General features: G+C 34.4%; 1 protein-coding gene across 10 annotated transcripts in view; it reads right to left on the bottom strand.

Moving 5' to 3' along the window:
• Window positions 1-12,028, bottom strand: part of LOC126833780 (regulating synaptic membrane exocytosis protein 2) — a 29,151-nt gene extending 17,123 nt beyond the window's left edge. For all 10 annotated transcript variants that reach the window (XM_050565307.1, XM_050565308.1, XM_050565309.1 and 7 more), the window contains exons 1-3: window positions 11,192-12,028; window positions 9,311-9,515; window positions 585-890 (exon numbers count right to left, since the gene is read on the bottom strand). In XM_050565307.1, coding sequence (XP_050421264.1) covers window positions 585-890; window positions 9,311-9,515; window positions 11,192-11,400 — 720 coding nt within the window. In that variant the 5' untranslated portion in view covers window positions 11,401-12,028. The remainder of the gene's footprint in view (window positions 1-584; window positions 891-9,310; window positions 9,516-11,191) is intronic.
• Between the last annotated feature and the right edge of the window lie 4,873 nt (window positions 12,029-16,901).

Genomic DNA, 16,901 nt, shown 5'->3' with positions numbered 1-16,901 from the left:
ATGTGTATTTTATAGCAGCTGCATGTCAATAAATAATGTAAATAGAACAAGAAGAAACCTTATCTAGCAAAATAATAGAAATCCGAGTACACTGGTTGAATCCAAAACACAATTGCCAATTGGATTATTTGGATAGGTCAAACGATTGATCCCTTCGAACATCGACCCTTATTAACTAATGCACTGAGGTTACTTCCTTAGCGGCCTATAAGTGCAATCAGACAATATCTTATGACATATAAAAGATATCGATTATCAAACGACGTTTTCAATCATTTATTTTATTATATTAACTAAATATGATGGTACGATGCATTTTTTAATTAATACATGAGTTAGGTCATATATTATTTAACATAATTAATTCTATTACGTTTATAAGATTTTGTCTGATTAAATATCTTGTCAAGCGCAGTTCATTCCTTAAGTCAACAGACTAACCGGTACTTGACGAGAATAGATACAGTCAGTTACTGGAAAACTTTAGATTATCAGTTTATTAGAAATTAAAAAAAGAGGCACGAAATATGGAAACGTGGGACCTATTTCAAGTCATTGATGGTTACTAAGAAGTTTAGACTTACAGGGCGATAGTATTCGTCGTGGGCACTAGAAACGTGGTGCTCCTGTTCTTTCCTATTGGACGGCTCCTGTTGGGAATACTGACGTCTAAGAATGCTATTCGACCTCTGCAAGAGGGGCACGTTTTCCTTTTCGATGGCACTATGTGCCCTCTCCAGCTTGGGTCGTTTATCCGACATCAAACAAGGGGATGATACGTCTGTTCGTCTGGACGGGTCACCGCTCGCAGTCATACCGTGATTAATCCATTCGCCAGACTTACTGAGAAGTTCTTGTTTTTTCCGGCATAATATGCAAACCCATATCACCTGCACAGAAAATAAAAAATAGTAAAATTTAATAAAATGTGTATAATATAGCAGTTTAGATTTAGAAAATGTATTATTTTTTTATTTGACAATGATAACAACGCAGTTGAAATGTATATAGAAAATAATTATCTTATCATATTATTGTCATTATTTTATAAGCTAAAACACAATATGTGTTAATAATAATAATAAGAGATAATAGTGTTAGGGTCTGTTAACTGAGTGAGTCATAAAATACTTAATTAAGTTGACTTTTGATCGGCTGATGTTTGTTTAAAATAATAAAAACATAGTATGCTCTGACCTTTGGCGATCCTTAAAATAGGCAGCTTTTAATTTAATTAGGATAAATAATAATATAAATGTAAATTCAATGAGTTATCTCTGCCACTAATCGCATTTAACAAAACCTTAAAAACGTTTAAATGGCACGATAATACAATATGCAATTTAAAAAAAAACTTTAATTGTTATAGAATTTAGAACAAAAATAAAATGAGTACTAACTGATTACCATCAGATGTCATAAACGTCATAAATAACTTAACCCGGATTTACGTTCATTTCGAATGTACTATTTTAAAATAGGTAATGCAATTTACATTTACTTTGGTTTTCTTTTGTAATTGGCCACTATAAACATTGTAAACAAACCTAACGCCTAACGATAACTGTTCGAAACAACATCGTTAGTATTCGTATAACGTTCAAGTTATTTATTCTTTCACGAAGTACAAAAAGTCGGAACGGTTTTATTTGCAACCACCTTATCAGTTGTCACTTATATAGGTAAGTTCTAATATCGTTAAACATGTTTGTCAATTTTACTCGAGTAAATGTGATTCTAATAGTGTTTGAGCACACAACACCCCATAAAATACATACGGAGGAATTAACGACGGAAAATACTCAATAAAACCGTCAGTAGGTATATGTATGTAATATATTTTCTTAGTCGGTGCTTCCAATCAGTATATAGAAATATATTTCCGTAAGTCGCAAACAAAAATGCAGCAGGCTTTTCACGCAGCTCGTAATTCTGAGCAATCGACATAAAAAGCGTCGCCGTTAAGCAAAGCTTATCAGCAAACGTTTGGTGTGTGTTGTCTGTCCCACAACTCCAATTGCGCATACATCGCGTTAACGTTTTGCAAATATAAACTTACAACATATCTACACAATAGCAAAACGACACGATTCACTCCTGGTGGTTTCCATTTGGCCCTTACTGAACGAGGTCACCCTCTTCTCCCTAACCTAAACTCGTGTCGTTCAGTTTGTCCTGGCGTGTTTGTTATTTGTAAATATTATATGAATGCGTTCATGCTTAAATGTATACATGTAAAGTGTGCAGGCTATAATGTTTATCCAACACATTTGTCGCATCCACTCGGTGGAATTGAACGAATTGCATGACAAAATTATTTTATAATGCATTTGTATTATAGAATATAAAAAAAGTGATTTTATTTATAAAAATAATAATTAGTTATTAGGTTTAACATGTTCTTGATAAAACATGTTCTTTATGAGATGAAGATGTCTGGATACAACTATTAGTCGTAAAATTTTAGGTTAATTTTTAAGTTTGATTATCTAAATACGAATAAATTACCATACCTTATATTACATTTTCAAATGGTTCGTGGTTGTTAATTCGTTTTGAAATAAATTTGGAAAATACGCTTTTTTTAGACTTTATTATAAGTGTTAAACCATTCTGTCAATGAAAACATATCAGTGCGAATACGTTTTTTTTTAAAATAAAAACATGTAGGTAAATCTCGCATGGAAGGAGCCTAACCTAGCCTAACCGCTATGAAACTGATGTATACCATTCTCAGAAGGTTAGGTTGGTTAGGTTAGGTTTTACCGAATGGTGCCTTGACTCAGTCGATAGGACGTACATAATAAAGCATTGGTAATATTGCATATTAAAATTATTATGCAGTCTAAAATACACACATAATATATTTTGTAAATGTCAGGAACGTCGGTGAAACGCGTGGCCCGGTCTAAGGCGTTGTTTGTAGGGCAGTGTAAGACAGTTGAACCGTTAAAAACGTTGTCTGGGAAATTGAAAAATTAAATAACGCCGCTGTAAAAGTTGGTAAACTACCGGCGCGGCGGCGGGGCCAGTTTCTGTGCTCTCGGTCTGCATAAAAGCCACACAGCTCTCTCGCGATCAATATAACATACGTCATGTCCCAGTATCCATGACGTCATTACTCCCACCCAAAAAGGGGCGTATGATTTTGAGTTGAATGTACCCTGTAAACCTTAGTCGTACGTATACGTGTGCGACACGCCGTGGCTACCGGCACTTTAGTATTATACAAAACCGATTCGTATATCTGAGAGAGAGAGAGAGAGAGAGAGAGGAGCAGACAGAATAAACTTAACGTTATTACGTCAATGGAAAACGCGTTGTAAAAAATAAGTTCATAAAAAAAAAACACCCTGCTTTTGTGTTCAAACAACCAGCGGAACTTTTACCCGTTGTGCAAATATTATTAGTGCCTTCAGTTTGATCACGAAAACAGTCTACATCTTAGTTGACAATAACAAATCTCGTTGTCTCTTCGATAAAATACAAAATCGTTTTGCCATCGCGAATAGTATTGGAACATATTTGTGCTGTGAAATGACAATTCTATTAAACGATAATCGTTTACTGGCGTTGAAATGGTGTGTTGTCTTGTAATAGACGTGCAACGTCAAGAGAATCGAGGAAACACCCAAGAGGAAGGAAACCAGAATCCGCTAAAGGAGCTTATCTCCGACACACATTTCCATCATGCCGTTTAGAACGGTATAAGAACATGGCGTGTAACGTGAAACGATCACACGGTAACGTCGTATTGGCTGCGTGTCGCGAGCATGCCAATAACTAGGTCAAAGGGTAACTGATCCGTACACTCTCGCATAAGCCTCGTTTTGTGGACATTTATCACCGCAGACAAAAACACGATATGTATTTTAACGTCTCGCCCGTCAGACAAGTGACAGTTTTCAAAACGAAACCAACAGAATTCATAATTACAGCCGAAACGCCCTAGACCGACCCACACACTTAACTATGATAATTAGATACTGGTACAACGTTCAAACAATGTCTTCCAGGAATATCAATTCATTATTATTTTTAAATTGCTTTGTGGAGCGTGGGTCTAGCCAATATTTACAGATGCACTCTAACGATCATTAACATAGTCAAGTACAAAGGATTTCATACATTTAAAACCTTCACAGGCGTGCAAAGAGAACGATAAAACCGTACGGCAAACTAAAGGGTTACCCGAGATTCCCGAAAAAAAATGTGAACCACTTTGTATTTAGTAATTAATGGTTAACAATTACACCTGTAATATACGTTGATGACAATCAGAGGTTCAAAATCATAGCATACTCGTGTTGTAAAAATTAATTATAGTATGAATTAAAAAAATCAAACAAATGTTTATAGTTGTGTTTTAAGTATTGAAAGGTAATTTATATGGTGGTTAATAAATAACACGATAATGCTAATACAAACATTACCCTGAAAGAAAATTCGTTAATAACACATTATTTGCAATTCTATCTAACTGATCCCTAATCTTAGAAATTTAAATACGAGACTGGTTTTTATAGCTTTACAACAAAATTATTAAAGATTTGTTACTATAATAATGGCATTAAATGGAACGGAGACGGGAGAGTGCTAATTTTTTTGCAAATATAGACTAAAACGAGATGTCACTTTCTGAGTGTTTACTGAATCAATTTTAAAAATGTTTTTTTCTTTTAAAGATTAACATCTTCTCTATAGGGGATAAATAAGATTTTTTATTTTTGTTTTCAAAATGTAATTATAAGTTTTTATATTTTTACTTTTTATATATTTTTTAATAAATCAAACTAATTTTTCATGATAGCCAAATAAAAAATTGGCCTTTAGTCCCCTAGAGAAAATAGTAAGCTTCACATAAAAACAAAAATTGAAATGCATCCAACAGACACTAGAAATTTATTTATAAAACTCGGGAAAAAACAACATTAAAAGTTTTATTACTAAAAAATATCAATATTTTTTTCCATAAAATTAGACGGCATATTTCAAATGGCTACTAGATCAATTTTTTTCAAAAAATGCCTATCCTTGCCCCTTAATAAGTAATCCTTTCGGTTCTCGTTCATTAATTATTATAATTTAACAATTTTATTTTATCATTTTGGTAATTGGTCATGAATAGTAGACGGTATACTAATTTGACAATATAAATTCCCCATTTTTGAACACAGTTTTTTTTTACAAGACCTTTCAGACAAAAAACGTTCTTAATCAGTATTTTTTTATAGCCAAAACGCACGATACGAAATCGATTGCTTAGCATATTTTATTTATGAGAAAACACTGTACAGCGTCCCCCCTCGTGTACCCCATCAGTGTTCGCCTAAAACTATATATTATTTAACCTTCGGCGTATAAAAAATGAACTAAGTAAACACGCGCGTTTTCTCTGTATTTGTTGGTATATTATATTCTAGAAAAAAATATGTACTAGCGTTGTATAAAACGTTCAATACATTTATCATTTCAGTTCTCACGGTTTAAAATTACAAGTATATACAGCAAGCAGGCAATGTACTTACACACTACCGACAGTTAAGATGGGACATTGCATTGTATAGACATTTTTTTAAAAAAATGTACTATATTATTTTATTTATCAACTTTAAAAGTCTGTAGATGCCTCTTGGTTTTTTTAACTAAATGGATTTACAGTTCAAGTGTGGTTTATCTATACAAGTATAGAGATATTTCTATTTAATTATGGATTTTAAATATTTTATTCATGTCAATTGAAGAAGAAAATGATAGAAGGATAGAACTAGAGAAATTTATGAGCTAGAGATTATTAAATTATTGAAAGGTAAAAAATAGAAAAAGTGATATGCTTGTAGAAGAATTTCTAGTATTTTTGAGCCATTTATGACCGCCTTCACCAGATTGGTTTAAACATGAATAATACTTTAAGAATACTAAAATTTGGGTGAAACTATACTTAAAATTTAGATGTTAAGCCGAACTAGTGAAAGCGTACAATAATTGTTGCTTTTTTATAAGGACTTGAATCAAGGTCATGTTCCAAAATTGGTTTCTTTAAATTAAATAATTGAATATTAAGTACATCATGTTTACCAATACTTAGTTTAATACTAATATTAATATAAATATTTATACTTCAATAATGTTAGATTTATATCAATTACATAGCACGAAAAGGTTGTTTAAAAACAAAGTACGCTTTTTATTAGCTGTACAAAATTGATATTCGGACGACACAAATTTAACCCATAATTAGTTTTTTGTTTTTTTGCGAACCAAGTTTAGTGTAAAACAGACAACGTAACGGCACAAAACCGACGTGTAAGCGTCATCCTTAATATTTGCACCGCCTCTTTTGTATAAATTAAATTAAATTTAGCTTCTTTTTCGTTTAGTTCATAAATGGTTTTGCGTTGTTAAACGTAAAGCAAATAAACAAAAACAAAAGAAGCGTTATTGTTAGTCTAACAATAATGGTATTTTTACATTTACTTTTGTTTTAATTATTTTACAGGAAAGTGTAATAATTTTTATAAAACTAAGGCGTTTAAGAAATTGTGTATTTTTGTTTTTAATTTTATGTAAGCTCGGTCTATAGTATTGGTATTCATCAAAAAAATATATTTCAAACTGATCTCTACCGTACTTATCCACACCCCGAATTCGCCTTATTTCAGAATATTTAAACAATAAAAAAATCATTACTTGGCGTAAATACTAAATCTTTCTAACTATTTTCAATCTATTTGTCTTGAAATACACATAATGTTGAATTTATTGTTAAATATAAAGAATCGGTCTGGTTCTGGCTTACTATTATATTTTTCAACTAATTTAAAACAACTTAATACATACAAATACCAGTCTAGACTGACAGGCTACTCAAATGGTAGGCAACTGACCAATTGGCAATCTACAACTGAGTACCCCTTAAATCAGTCCGACAATGGCATTACTAGTCTATGAAAAAATGTCACTGTAACATATAAATATATATTATAGTGAATAGAACATTACGCCAGTACTGTAATAATAAATATATATACTTTTTAATCTAGTAAAAAACAATCCATATATAATCCGTAACAATAGGCATTTCAAAGTTGTTGTGGTTGATTGGAAAAAGCAAAACAGTAATAGTTTTGTATTGTACTTTTTTTCGATGTATAAAAAATGATGACCAAAAATTTTAAAAAATCTTAATATTTTTCTATTGCTTGATACAACACAATGTGTTTGTGTGTCTGTGCACAAATTGTAAAAAATATGTTTTTAAGAAAATTTCTATGACAAAGAACCAAAGTGCAAAAACGTATACGTACAGTTTTCCCAGCACCACAACGTGCAAGATAATGTGTTTTTGGTTACACAATTAGTCATGTGTTTGTACAACGTGCAAACAAATTTTGTTAAACGAATTGCGGTGTCGGTCGCTGTTTTTATTACTGCTCTGTTTATGCATGTGACTTTTCCATACAACATTGAAAATAGAGGGGGCACATGATTTAAGACACTCATTTACTAGGATAATATGAATTTTTTGAAAATGATTTTTTCCCTGTACTTGTAAGTACATATATTTTTCAATATTTTGAACATTTGTTCCCTTATACGTAAAACAAGTATGGACTTCGTTTTTTTTCTAATTGGAACCAATGTTTTTAATTCCGTAAATATGTAGAAAACAATTTTTTTTTTAAACGTTAGCATTTTAATTTTTAATTTTCATCAATCTGTTCGTTGGTTATGACCTTGCAAAGATATTATTTTTCCCCATAGAATTGTTATATTTTGTCTTCTGTTTTCCAAAATCTAGTAGCCCAAAAAGTTCACATTTATGTTCGCATTGTCCGATGGATCATAGCACTGATAACCAGATACAATGATATGTTTTGAGATAATCATGATAGACATTACGGTTCTTATCAAACACAGTGGTGGTGGCAGTGTTATCGACGGGGGTCGATGTTCTTATTTAATGGGAAATTGTTGAGCTACTGTATTATAATATTTTCAAATTCATATCAAACGAACAGAATATTCAAATGTTTAGCGCTGAAATTTTCTAAAAGTTTTTATCTATTTATTTATGGAATTAAAAACATATGTCCCCAACATATTTGAAAAACGAAGTCAATAATTGTTTTACGTATAAGGGTAAAGGGATGAAGGTAAAAATGTTCAAAGTGTCGTAAAATATAATAAAAAATTTACCTACAAGTTAAAAAAAAAATAATTTTGAAATATTCTTACTTTCCGAAAAAATTAATGTCTTACATCAGATGGACCATCTTGTATAGTAGTTCCTTGTTATTTATATATTTAAAATAATCTAGAACTAATAAAATTATCTATATTATGTTCGACATGGTCGATTGAACATATTTCAAACATTAAAACAGTTTTACATGTTGATTTTTTATCCTCTCATTCTATAACGTATTACCTGGCTGGCTAGCTAGTAGCTACGCGTTAGGGGAAACGATTTTGGGACAGCTTAGACATGTTTAATTAACCTAATGATGAAAGAGTCAGGTGTAATTACAGTTGGCTCGCTCCAGATTATATTAAATTAAAAACAACAAAAGTGGGAGAAAACGCCACTCAGGTTTAGTCAAATGGGCCTAACCGGTACCCGGGATTAGGTAATGTTTAAAATACATGTCTGAAGTAGCAATTAGAAGTTAGTATTTTGCTTATTGATATCACGTATTTAGTATTTAGTTTTTTTTTTAATTTTTGGATACAAAATATTAAATAAAATTTCCAAGTTGAATAAATTGATTTACTAAAATTACTAAATCATTAGACGTCTAATATGGTAATCCACATAATAATATTTACTAAAATATTTTAATATAGTATTAGTGCATTTGCTTAACATGCGTATACATGATGTATGGTAGGAATTTTGCTGTAACAAAGTTTCAATATCATACATATTTTGTTCTCTATAATACCTAAGACAGTGGTCCCCAAACTGTTTAATCCAGGGACACTGCGCTCCACACGAAAATATAAAAAATAATACAATTTATAATAATAATATTTCTGATGGCATTCATGTAGACCAGTATATACAACTAATATGTTTTTGATTAATTAGTATCAGCCAACAGAGAGCAGAGGCCTAGCAACTGAATTTTGCCTAAAAAAGGCCACCGCCGATTATAATGTTTAAGAGCCCCTGACCTAAGGGTACCATTAGCTGGTATCCCCTTTAAAATGTAATGTTTCCTCTGATTCAATCTTAAGTTTTCTACACGTATTGTAATTTTTAGATTTGTATTATGTTACTATTGTATGAAACCAGTGGTGTACTAACTTTGCTCGAACGCAGGGTAACCTTGCCACCGCACCTGGCACAACATCTGATACCACAATAGTTGCACAGGTGTCCGACGCCGTCGGCAAACTTAGTCTTTAGGCATATGTGACAAGTTGCGTCCAACTCGACCCCAGCTTTTTTCTGTTGTTCGCTGCGTTGCCGAATTTTCTCTTCCAACAAGATTACCTCCTCCTGTTTTCGTCTGAAAGCAAAAAAAAAAAATAATCAAATCATGTTATCGCCCAACATCAATAAACATAATATATTATATGAATTATGTTTGTTCGCAGTTTTCGTTGGCGACTATCTAAGACAGAACGAACCGACTCGATTGGAACCAATTCACGTTCCTATCTTTTGTTGCTATATTTTCTCCTTAAGTGACTGACACGACACAACGTCAGATTATGTCGTCGTCACGCGTGGCAGTAGTCAAACAAACCAACATGCCGGAAGACATGGTCGATTTTGCCGTGCAAACTGGACAAAAAGCCATAGACCAGTTTTACACGGAAAATCACATGGCCAAATACATCAGGAGCGAATTCGAGAAGAAGTACTTGCCCATATGGAATTGCGTGGTAGGGAGAAAGTTCGCTGGTTACATAAACCACGAGGCAAGCACTTTTATCTACTTCTACGTTGGTCAAATGGGAGTCATGATTTTCAAATCCTAACGATTTTTTGAATGCTAAAAATAGTTAAAATACATTATACCTATTATTTCTCATTATGTGTGCACACTAGTGCCAGTATAATTATATTTGTATTTTAATCTAGACCTTATATTTTGAGGGTGTATATTTGAAGAGGACAGTAGCCCAATATCTGTTCATATTAATTATCAAAAAATATTTTCGCAAATGGTTTATGCATCTTTAAGCACCCTCAAAACCTATGGTGAATTTAAGCTTACGATACTTATGATTACTATGATTACTATATATACGTGTGTCAATATCGTCACCTAAGAACCGTTACAGCCAATCTCAGTTCTCCCAACTTTTCAAGACAAAAAACACATCACTGTCAAAAAACTATTTTAACATTGTAATTTTTTAAAGCGAAGTGGTCGGTCTAACTCGAAACGATCTCACCCATTTTGAAAACATAAATCCATAGATCTACTCTTTTATTCTAAGTTTACTAATATTGCACAACTTTCTATAATTAAATAACGTTTTTATGACAGATGAGTGGTAGTAAAGAACTGTAATCATTGGTTACAGTTAACAAAATTTTAAATAAAGAGTATAGGGAGCAAAACAGAATGGCAAACATTACAAATTTCAATTTTTATTATTCTTTTCCAAACACTTTACGCGTAACAAAAGTATCAAAATGGGTTAACAAAATCTAATCATATAGACCAAAAAAATAAATTAAATTGCTTTTCGCAAAACTTAGCGCTATTAGGGTAAACTTAGGGAAGATGTATACTAAAATCGTTAATACTTGAAATTCTTAATTAACCTAATAACACTAGTTTGAACTGACAGTGGGTTTTGTATGCATAGCCCCCCCCCTAATTGACACCAATTGTCCAAGGGAATCGTGGAGAATTCCCTGCGAAAGCGAGTCGCCTTGTTGTCGTCGTTGAGTTTAAAAAAAAAGAAACACCACGAAATCTTATCCGCCCGATAATATTCATAAATCATAACAATAATTATTATTGTTTGTCGAAAGCGGTGGATTATCGGGTGACGACAACAACAACGGCGGCCGTAAAGTTCAAAAGTTCAACCCACCTCCGCCGCCACCGCCAAGGAACGACGGCAGCGACGGCGGTGGTGGCATCATCATCATCATCAACAACGTCGTGGCACTGCACCGCCACCATGGCCAACAGCGGCGGTGGTGCACGTCAGTTGTACCAACCTCATGATTTCCTGTTCTTTCTGTTCTTCTTGTTTCTGCCTATGCACCACCGACTCGATGATCTCCCGTTCTTCGGGCGTCAGATGTGACAGATCCGGCATGTCGGACGCCATTCTCTGAAGTACCCAACACCAGCACACGGCACTAAGCGCCAACACCCGGCACAACGACGGTGCTATCTGCGTCCCGTGCGCCGGCACGGTGGTCATCGTCAGCCCATGGACGCGTCGCGCTTGGCCATGATACTGTCATGCGGCCGTCGTGCCGCAGATCGCATAGCGATAGTTGTCCGTAATCGCGTCGGTGGCTGCACTTCGCAGCGAGGAACAGCGCACCTTCGACGTGATGACGTCACCTTATTCAATTATTATTTGTCGTCTTTAAAAGGCTTGGGGGAAAGTCACACCGAACTGTTTCTCAAACCATTACCAATGCCTCGCACCGACGACCGTCCGCCGACGACATGTCTTTACCGGCAGAACTTTAAACGGCACTCACTACACTCGCGAGCACTACGACGGTTATAGCGACGAATAATTTTCTTTTTCGTTTCTGATACGTTTTCCCTGTCATTCACACACATACACGTACCCACACACCCACGACGACCGTGTTGCTCACTTACGTCATAAGGCCCCCAAGTATCGATCGATGCCGGCAACGGTGGCCGCTCTCTCTCTCAATGGACACAGACACGGCGGCGCAAGCGTACGCACGGCCTAGAGGATGCGGCGGGGGAGGGGCGGGTGAAACACTTTGTGCGGCAGATGGTACGCGACGACAAACACAGTGACGGCGGCGGCGAATTTATCGTCAACTGGCGTGCTAGCGGATCGACCAACACCGACGCACTGACGCCCCAAAGCTCTACACTATATTGTTATCATGTATACTGCATATACCTGATACGAGTCCGCCTAGCGGGAAACGTCGAAAAATCCAAAACCAGCTGCGTTTTCGTCGCCGGTTTCAAGCCTTGTTCTCATAATTCGAAATTAATATCTCGGTGTCATTTTGTCCCACCGTTGCCATCCCCCTTTCTTTCGACACCTTGTCGGCTGTCGCAATACATTTATTATGATTATTATTTTTATTATTATTATTATTATTATTAAATTAGGACGGTGAATATAATATTGAACTCAAAACTTAAACCATACTTTTATGCGCTTAACCTTAAATATAATCATATCGTACAAAAGTAAATAAACCATTAAATATTTAAATTAAATTTAGACATTATATTATTTGTCTATTTAAATATATATTAATAAATGTATAAAACCTTGCTTATTTATTATCGTTTTACGATCATTAATGATTTAAATACTATAAGTTGAATGAAATACTTTTTATTTAAGTCACAAGTACAGTTTAATTCAATATTCAATTGGCAGAATTAAGGTTACGTGTTAATGATATTAATATTAACTTGTAGTCCTACCTCAACTTTTTTTTAACAAATTTATTTATTTATTCGTATGGCTTAACAAATCAACATTACAGCAAATCTAAGTATTTATAATGAAAAAAAAGTTAAATAAAATTAATCGAAAAGGTTATAAGGATGTATAAATATATAAATATAATATAATTTAATGTAGCGTGAATAGTTTACAGGCACGTCCAGTTCCCTTATCCACTTTACTGCTACCGGTGTTATTGCGCGGATTCCTTCGATATCCTGGTTGAATTTCCTTAATTGACATTCCGTTAGAATGTGATTTACGGTTTGTCTGTCGTTGCCGCAGTCGCATGCTGGGCTGACTCGGAGTCGCCATTTAAGCATCATATCAACGCAACGGCCATGGCCTGTTCGTAGGCGATTTAGTACAGACCACTCATGTCTAGGCAGTTCCATACCCATAACTCCTTGATTGGGATCAGGCACCAAGTTTTTGTTTCTGATTGGTATAGTAGAATTAGTCCATTAATCGCGCCAGCACTTTTTAGTTTCAAATCCTGATCTTATTAGGTCTTTGGCTGTCTTCCAAGGCGGCTTCCTTGATTTTAGTCTGAGTGTTGGTACATCTTCTAATCTTTCGGCTAGCAGTTAATTCCTCCTATCCTCGGCTTTCTTGATAGTATTAATAAGTTTCTGCTTTCTTCATAGGTCTGATGGAACTATATTGGTTAATACTTGTAGCTACTGTAACTGAGTGGACTTCACCGTGCCGCTAATCACTCTCATCTCACTATGCAATTGTGTATTGACTTTCTTTACATGTGCACTATTGCACCACACTTGGGCACCGTATTCGGCTGCGCTATATGTTAACGCCAGTGCTGCTGTCCGTAGTATTTTAGCGTCAGCGCCCCATCCTATATCGGCGAGTTTTTGGAATAGATTGACTCGAGATCGTACTTTCTTACCGGTTTTGTCAAGATGTTCTTTAAATGTGAGCGTACGGGCCAACGTTATTTCCAGGTATTTCGGCGTGAAGTTGTGCTTTATTTGTACTCCTTGGAATGTCACTTTCAGCTCTTCTCTAGCCTTTTTATTGTTTAGATGAAAAGCACACACTTCAGTCTTGACAGGATTTGGTTTTAAACGCCATTTGGAGAAGTATTTGTTCATAGTATTAAAGTTTTTCGGTAAGTACTTTTCCACCCTCCTCTAAATCAATGCTTTGATAAGCAATTGCAATATCGTCCGCGTATTGGAACTTAAGGCCTTACGTATCGGGTAGATCATGTATATATAAGTTAAATAGAGTCGGGTAAGTACCGATCCCTGGGGAAGACCATTAAGTACTGTACGCCAATTGCTTTCTTTATTACCCAGAAATACTTGGGAGCGGCGGTTCATGAGCATCCTATCTAGGAGTATAAATAATTTCCTGCATGGGATGACCTTAGCGAACTTATTCAAAAGACCGTCTCTACATACTATGTCGTACGCCGCTGATAAATCGATGAAAGCTACACTAGTTTTAAATTTCCTTTGGAATCCAGATTCTATTAGGGTTGTGAGTTATTAGCACTTGTTCCTCACATCCTCGGTATTCCCTAAATCCAGCCTGCTCTACTGGGATCACATCTTCGATATATGGTTGTATACGTTCTAATATCATTCTTTCTAGGATCTTATACGTAACGCTCACTAATGATATAGGACAATAATCTGCGACTTCGTACCCGTCCTTCCCGGGTTTTAATAACGCAATCACTTTCGCTCTTTTAAATTTCTTTGGTAGTTTTGTAGTATCTATATTACTATCATTATAAAACATAGTTAACCAGGTATGAGTTCTCGGACCTGCGAATTAAAAAAACTCAGAATATATCCCATCGAAGTCAGCAGCTTTGTTTAATTTGGTTTTCTTTATTGCGTTGCATACATTATTTTGTGCGAAAGCAGCGTCTAATGTTGGGTGCGGCGTTAGCATTTTCCTGTGGTTTCTTAATTCTGTTCTTATTATTCGTTTATGCTCTTTGTCTACTGAAAGTTTTCCCACGCTTTTTAATCTAGCTGCTACACTATTTGGTCTTAAGGTATGCTGACCTTTCGTGGCATTATTTGAGGCGCCTAATTTTTTCATAAGGCTCCGAGCTTTATGGCTGAGTGGGTAAATTCTAGATTTTCTGTCTTTTCACGCCATCTTTTTCTTTTTGAATTTAAGTTGTTAATTAACTCATCCGCTACGTTATTATCTTTTGTTCTTTGAAACTCCGCGAACAGCTCGTTACACATTTCGTCCCAGCCTGGGATGAACTACTTCCTGAAACCCTAGGTATGTGTTTTTTTCGCTATTAGTTTTATCGCTCCCACGAATCGTTCATAGCACTCTGCCTTCGCTGGGACCATTGTACTAAATTATCTAATTCCTTGGCGAATTCAGTCCAGTTAGCTTTCCTGAAATTCCATCTTGTTTTTGGAATTGATCTAATTATTGGTATTTTTAGGCCGTACTCTAAGACCACCGGTTGATGCTGGCTGTGAGGAAAGTCGTCGAGAATGCGGCGCGATGCCATCTGTCTACTATCATTTGAAGATTTCGATATTATGCTCAGATCAGGCGTGTACTCCTTTAGCCACCTTTGTGATCGAAAAGTTCCCTTGTCGTTTATACTGAAGACAAGTTCCAGATTCATTTTAACTAGCCACTCATATAATATATCTCCGTTTTCATTATTTTCCTCATAGCCTCACGCCATGTTATGGCTGTTAAAGTCACCTATATAAATGGCTGGGTGTTCAAAGGTTTTTATTGGATTACTTTCCCATTTATTGTTTGGAGGTTTATACACGTTCGTTACTGTAATACTACCTATTGTCGTGGTTAGTACTTGTATGTTTCCTGAGTTGTCTTTTTGAACCACCCTTATATCATCGATGTTTTCTTTAACATACGTAGCTATGCCATACTGTTTGTGATGTATCGCTCTAATTAGTATATATCCTGCGATGTAGCCTCTTTTTTGAAGGTCATTGTCATCTTTTCGATGTGTATTTCTTGTAAGGCAATTACATCTATTCTTTCCTTGTTCATGATCTTGGTTAGAACTTCACACTTTGCTTTAGAAATTCCTTCAATGTTGAAATGACAGATCCTAAGATCTTCACCAACATTAAGCGTCAAGTGGTCCTTAAAAGGACCGTTTTGGGTTGGCATTACTGCCGTTTGCTGATGTTGATTTGAAATGCTGGGCATCAGCGCCGGGTGGTGGTATTGATACACTAATATTTGTTTAATATAACAAAGACTCGTGTATGCAAGGAAGGCTGCGAGCAAGCTACCACCGTCTTCCTCTTTTAACAAATTATCATAGTCCATACAGCAAAAAAAAAATATTTACATTTTTAAAAGGTTTTGGTCAAAACATTTGTTTTCTTGTATGAAAGTATTTATTTATTGATGACACCACTATACATTTTAAGGCGTAAGGTATGGGCAATTTTTTGCAAAAACTTATTTTAAAACTAATTATGTTTTGTATATTTAATATAAGATAGTATAGAGATAATATTATTAGTAGTTGATTTTTTTTGTCAGGCTTTATAATAATGATTTTCTAAAAAAATTAGAGCATTCAGCTTTCACAGTACAAAAATCAGATAAAAAATATTTTCATAGCCTTTCAAAATACAGAAATTCAAACTTTGCCTTCTCAAAGAATTTTTTCTTAATTTTAAAATAATAAGTTCATTATGTTTTAAAAACTTGTTTGGTGTTATATTGAAAATTAATTTTATAATTTGAAATTCTAAGCCAACATTCATGTTGAGAGTATTCAATAAAATTTAAACTATCTATATTTACAAAAATAACGTACTTCAACTTTACTGGGTGATTCTTTTAAGAGGACATCACACACCCGTTATATTCTTCAAAAAACCCGCCTTGCGCCGATTAATTTTACAAAGGCTGTAATCAAAACTAAGAAACTAAATTTTCACACAATATAGATAACAACATTGTCTGTGCTATACCATGGCCTTTTTTTAATATTTAATGAATAATTAATTAATTAAGAAAGGACATTTTTTGACTTTTTTAAAAATGATAATATAGTGTCGGTAGTATTAGGAATATCGATAAAAATACGGATGCTGGAGCACAGATAGTATTGTCACATATAATATGTATGAATTTCTTTCTTTAACTATATATGAAGCCTAAAAAAAAAAAATCCGCGTAAAACTAACTCAACAGAATTTTTTTTTTAAATCGTTGTCAAGGATGCTGTGATAGTGTGAAAAATAATT

The sequence above is a fragment of the Adelges cooleyi genome, unplaced genomic scaffold (genome assembly GCF_023614345.1).
Source record: "Adelges cooleyi isolate 19-005CV unplaced genomic scaffold, UGA_ACOO_1.1 ACOO_flye_CR_arks_rails_tigmint_CR_PRNA_2, whole genome shotgun sequence".
NCBI classification, from domain to species: Eukaryota; Metazoa; Arthropoda; class Insecta; order Hemiptera; family Adelgidae; genus Adelges; species Adelges cooleyi.
Note: the sequence above shows the minus strand (reverse complement) of the source record. Positions and strands in the feature narration are given on the sequence as shown.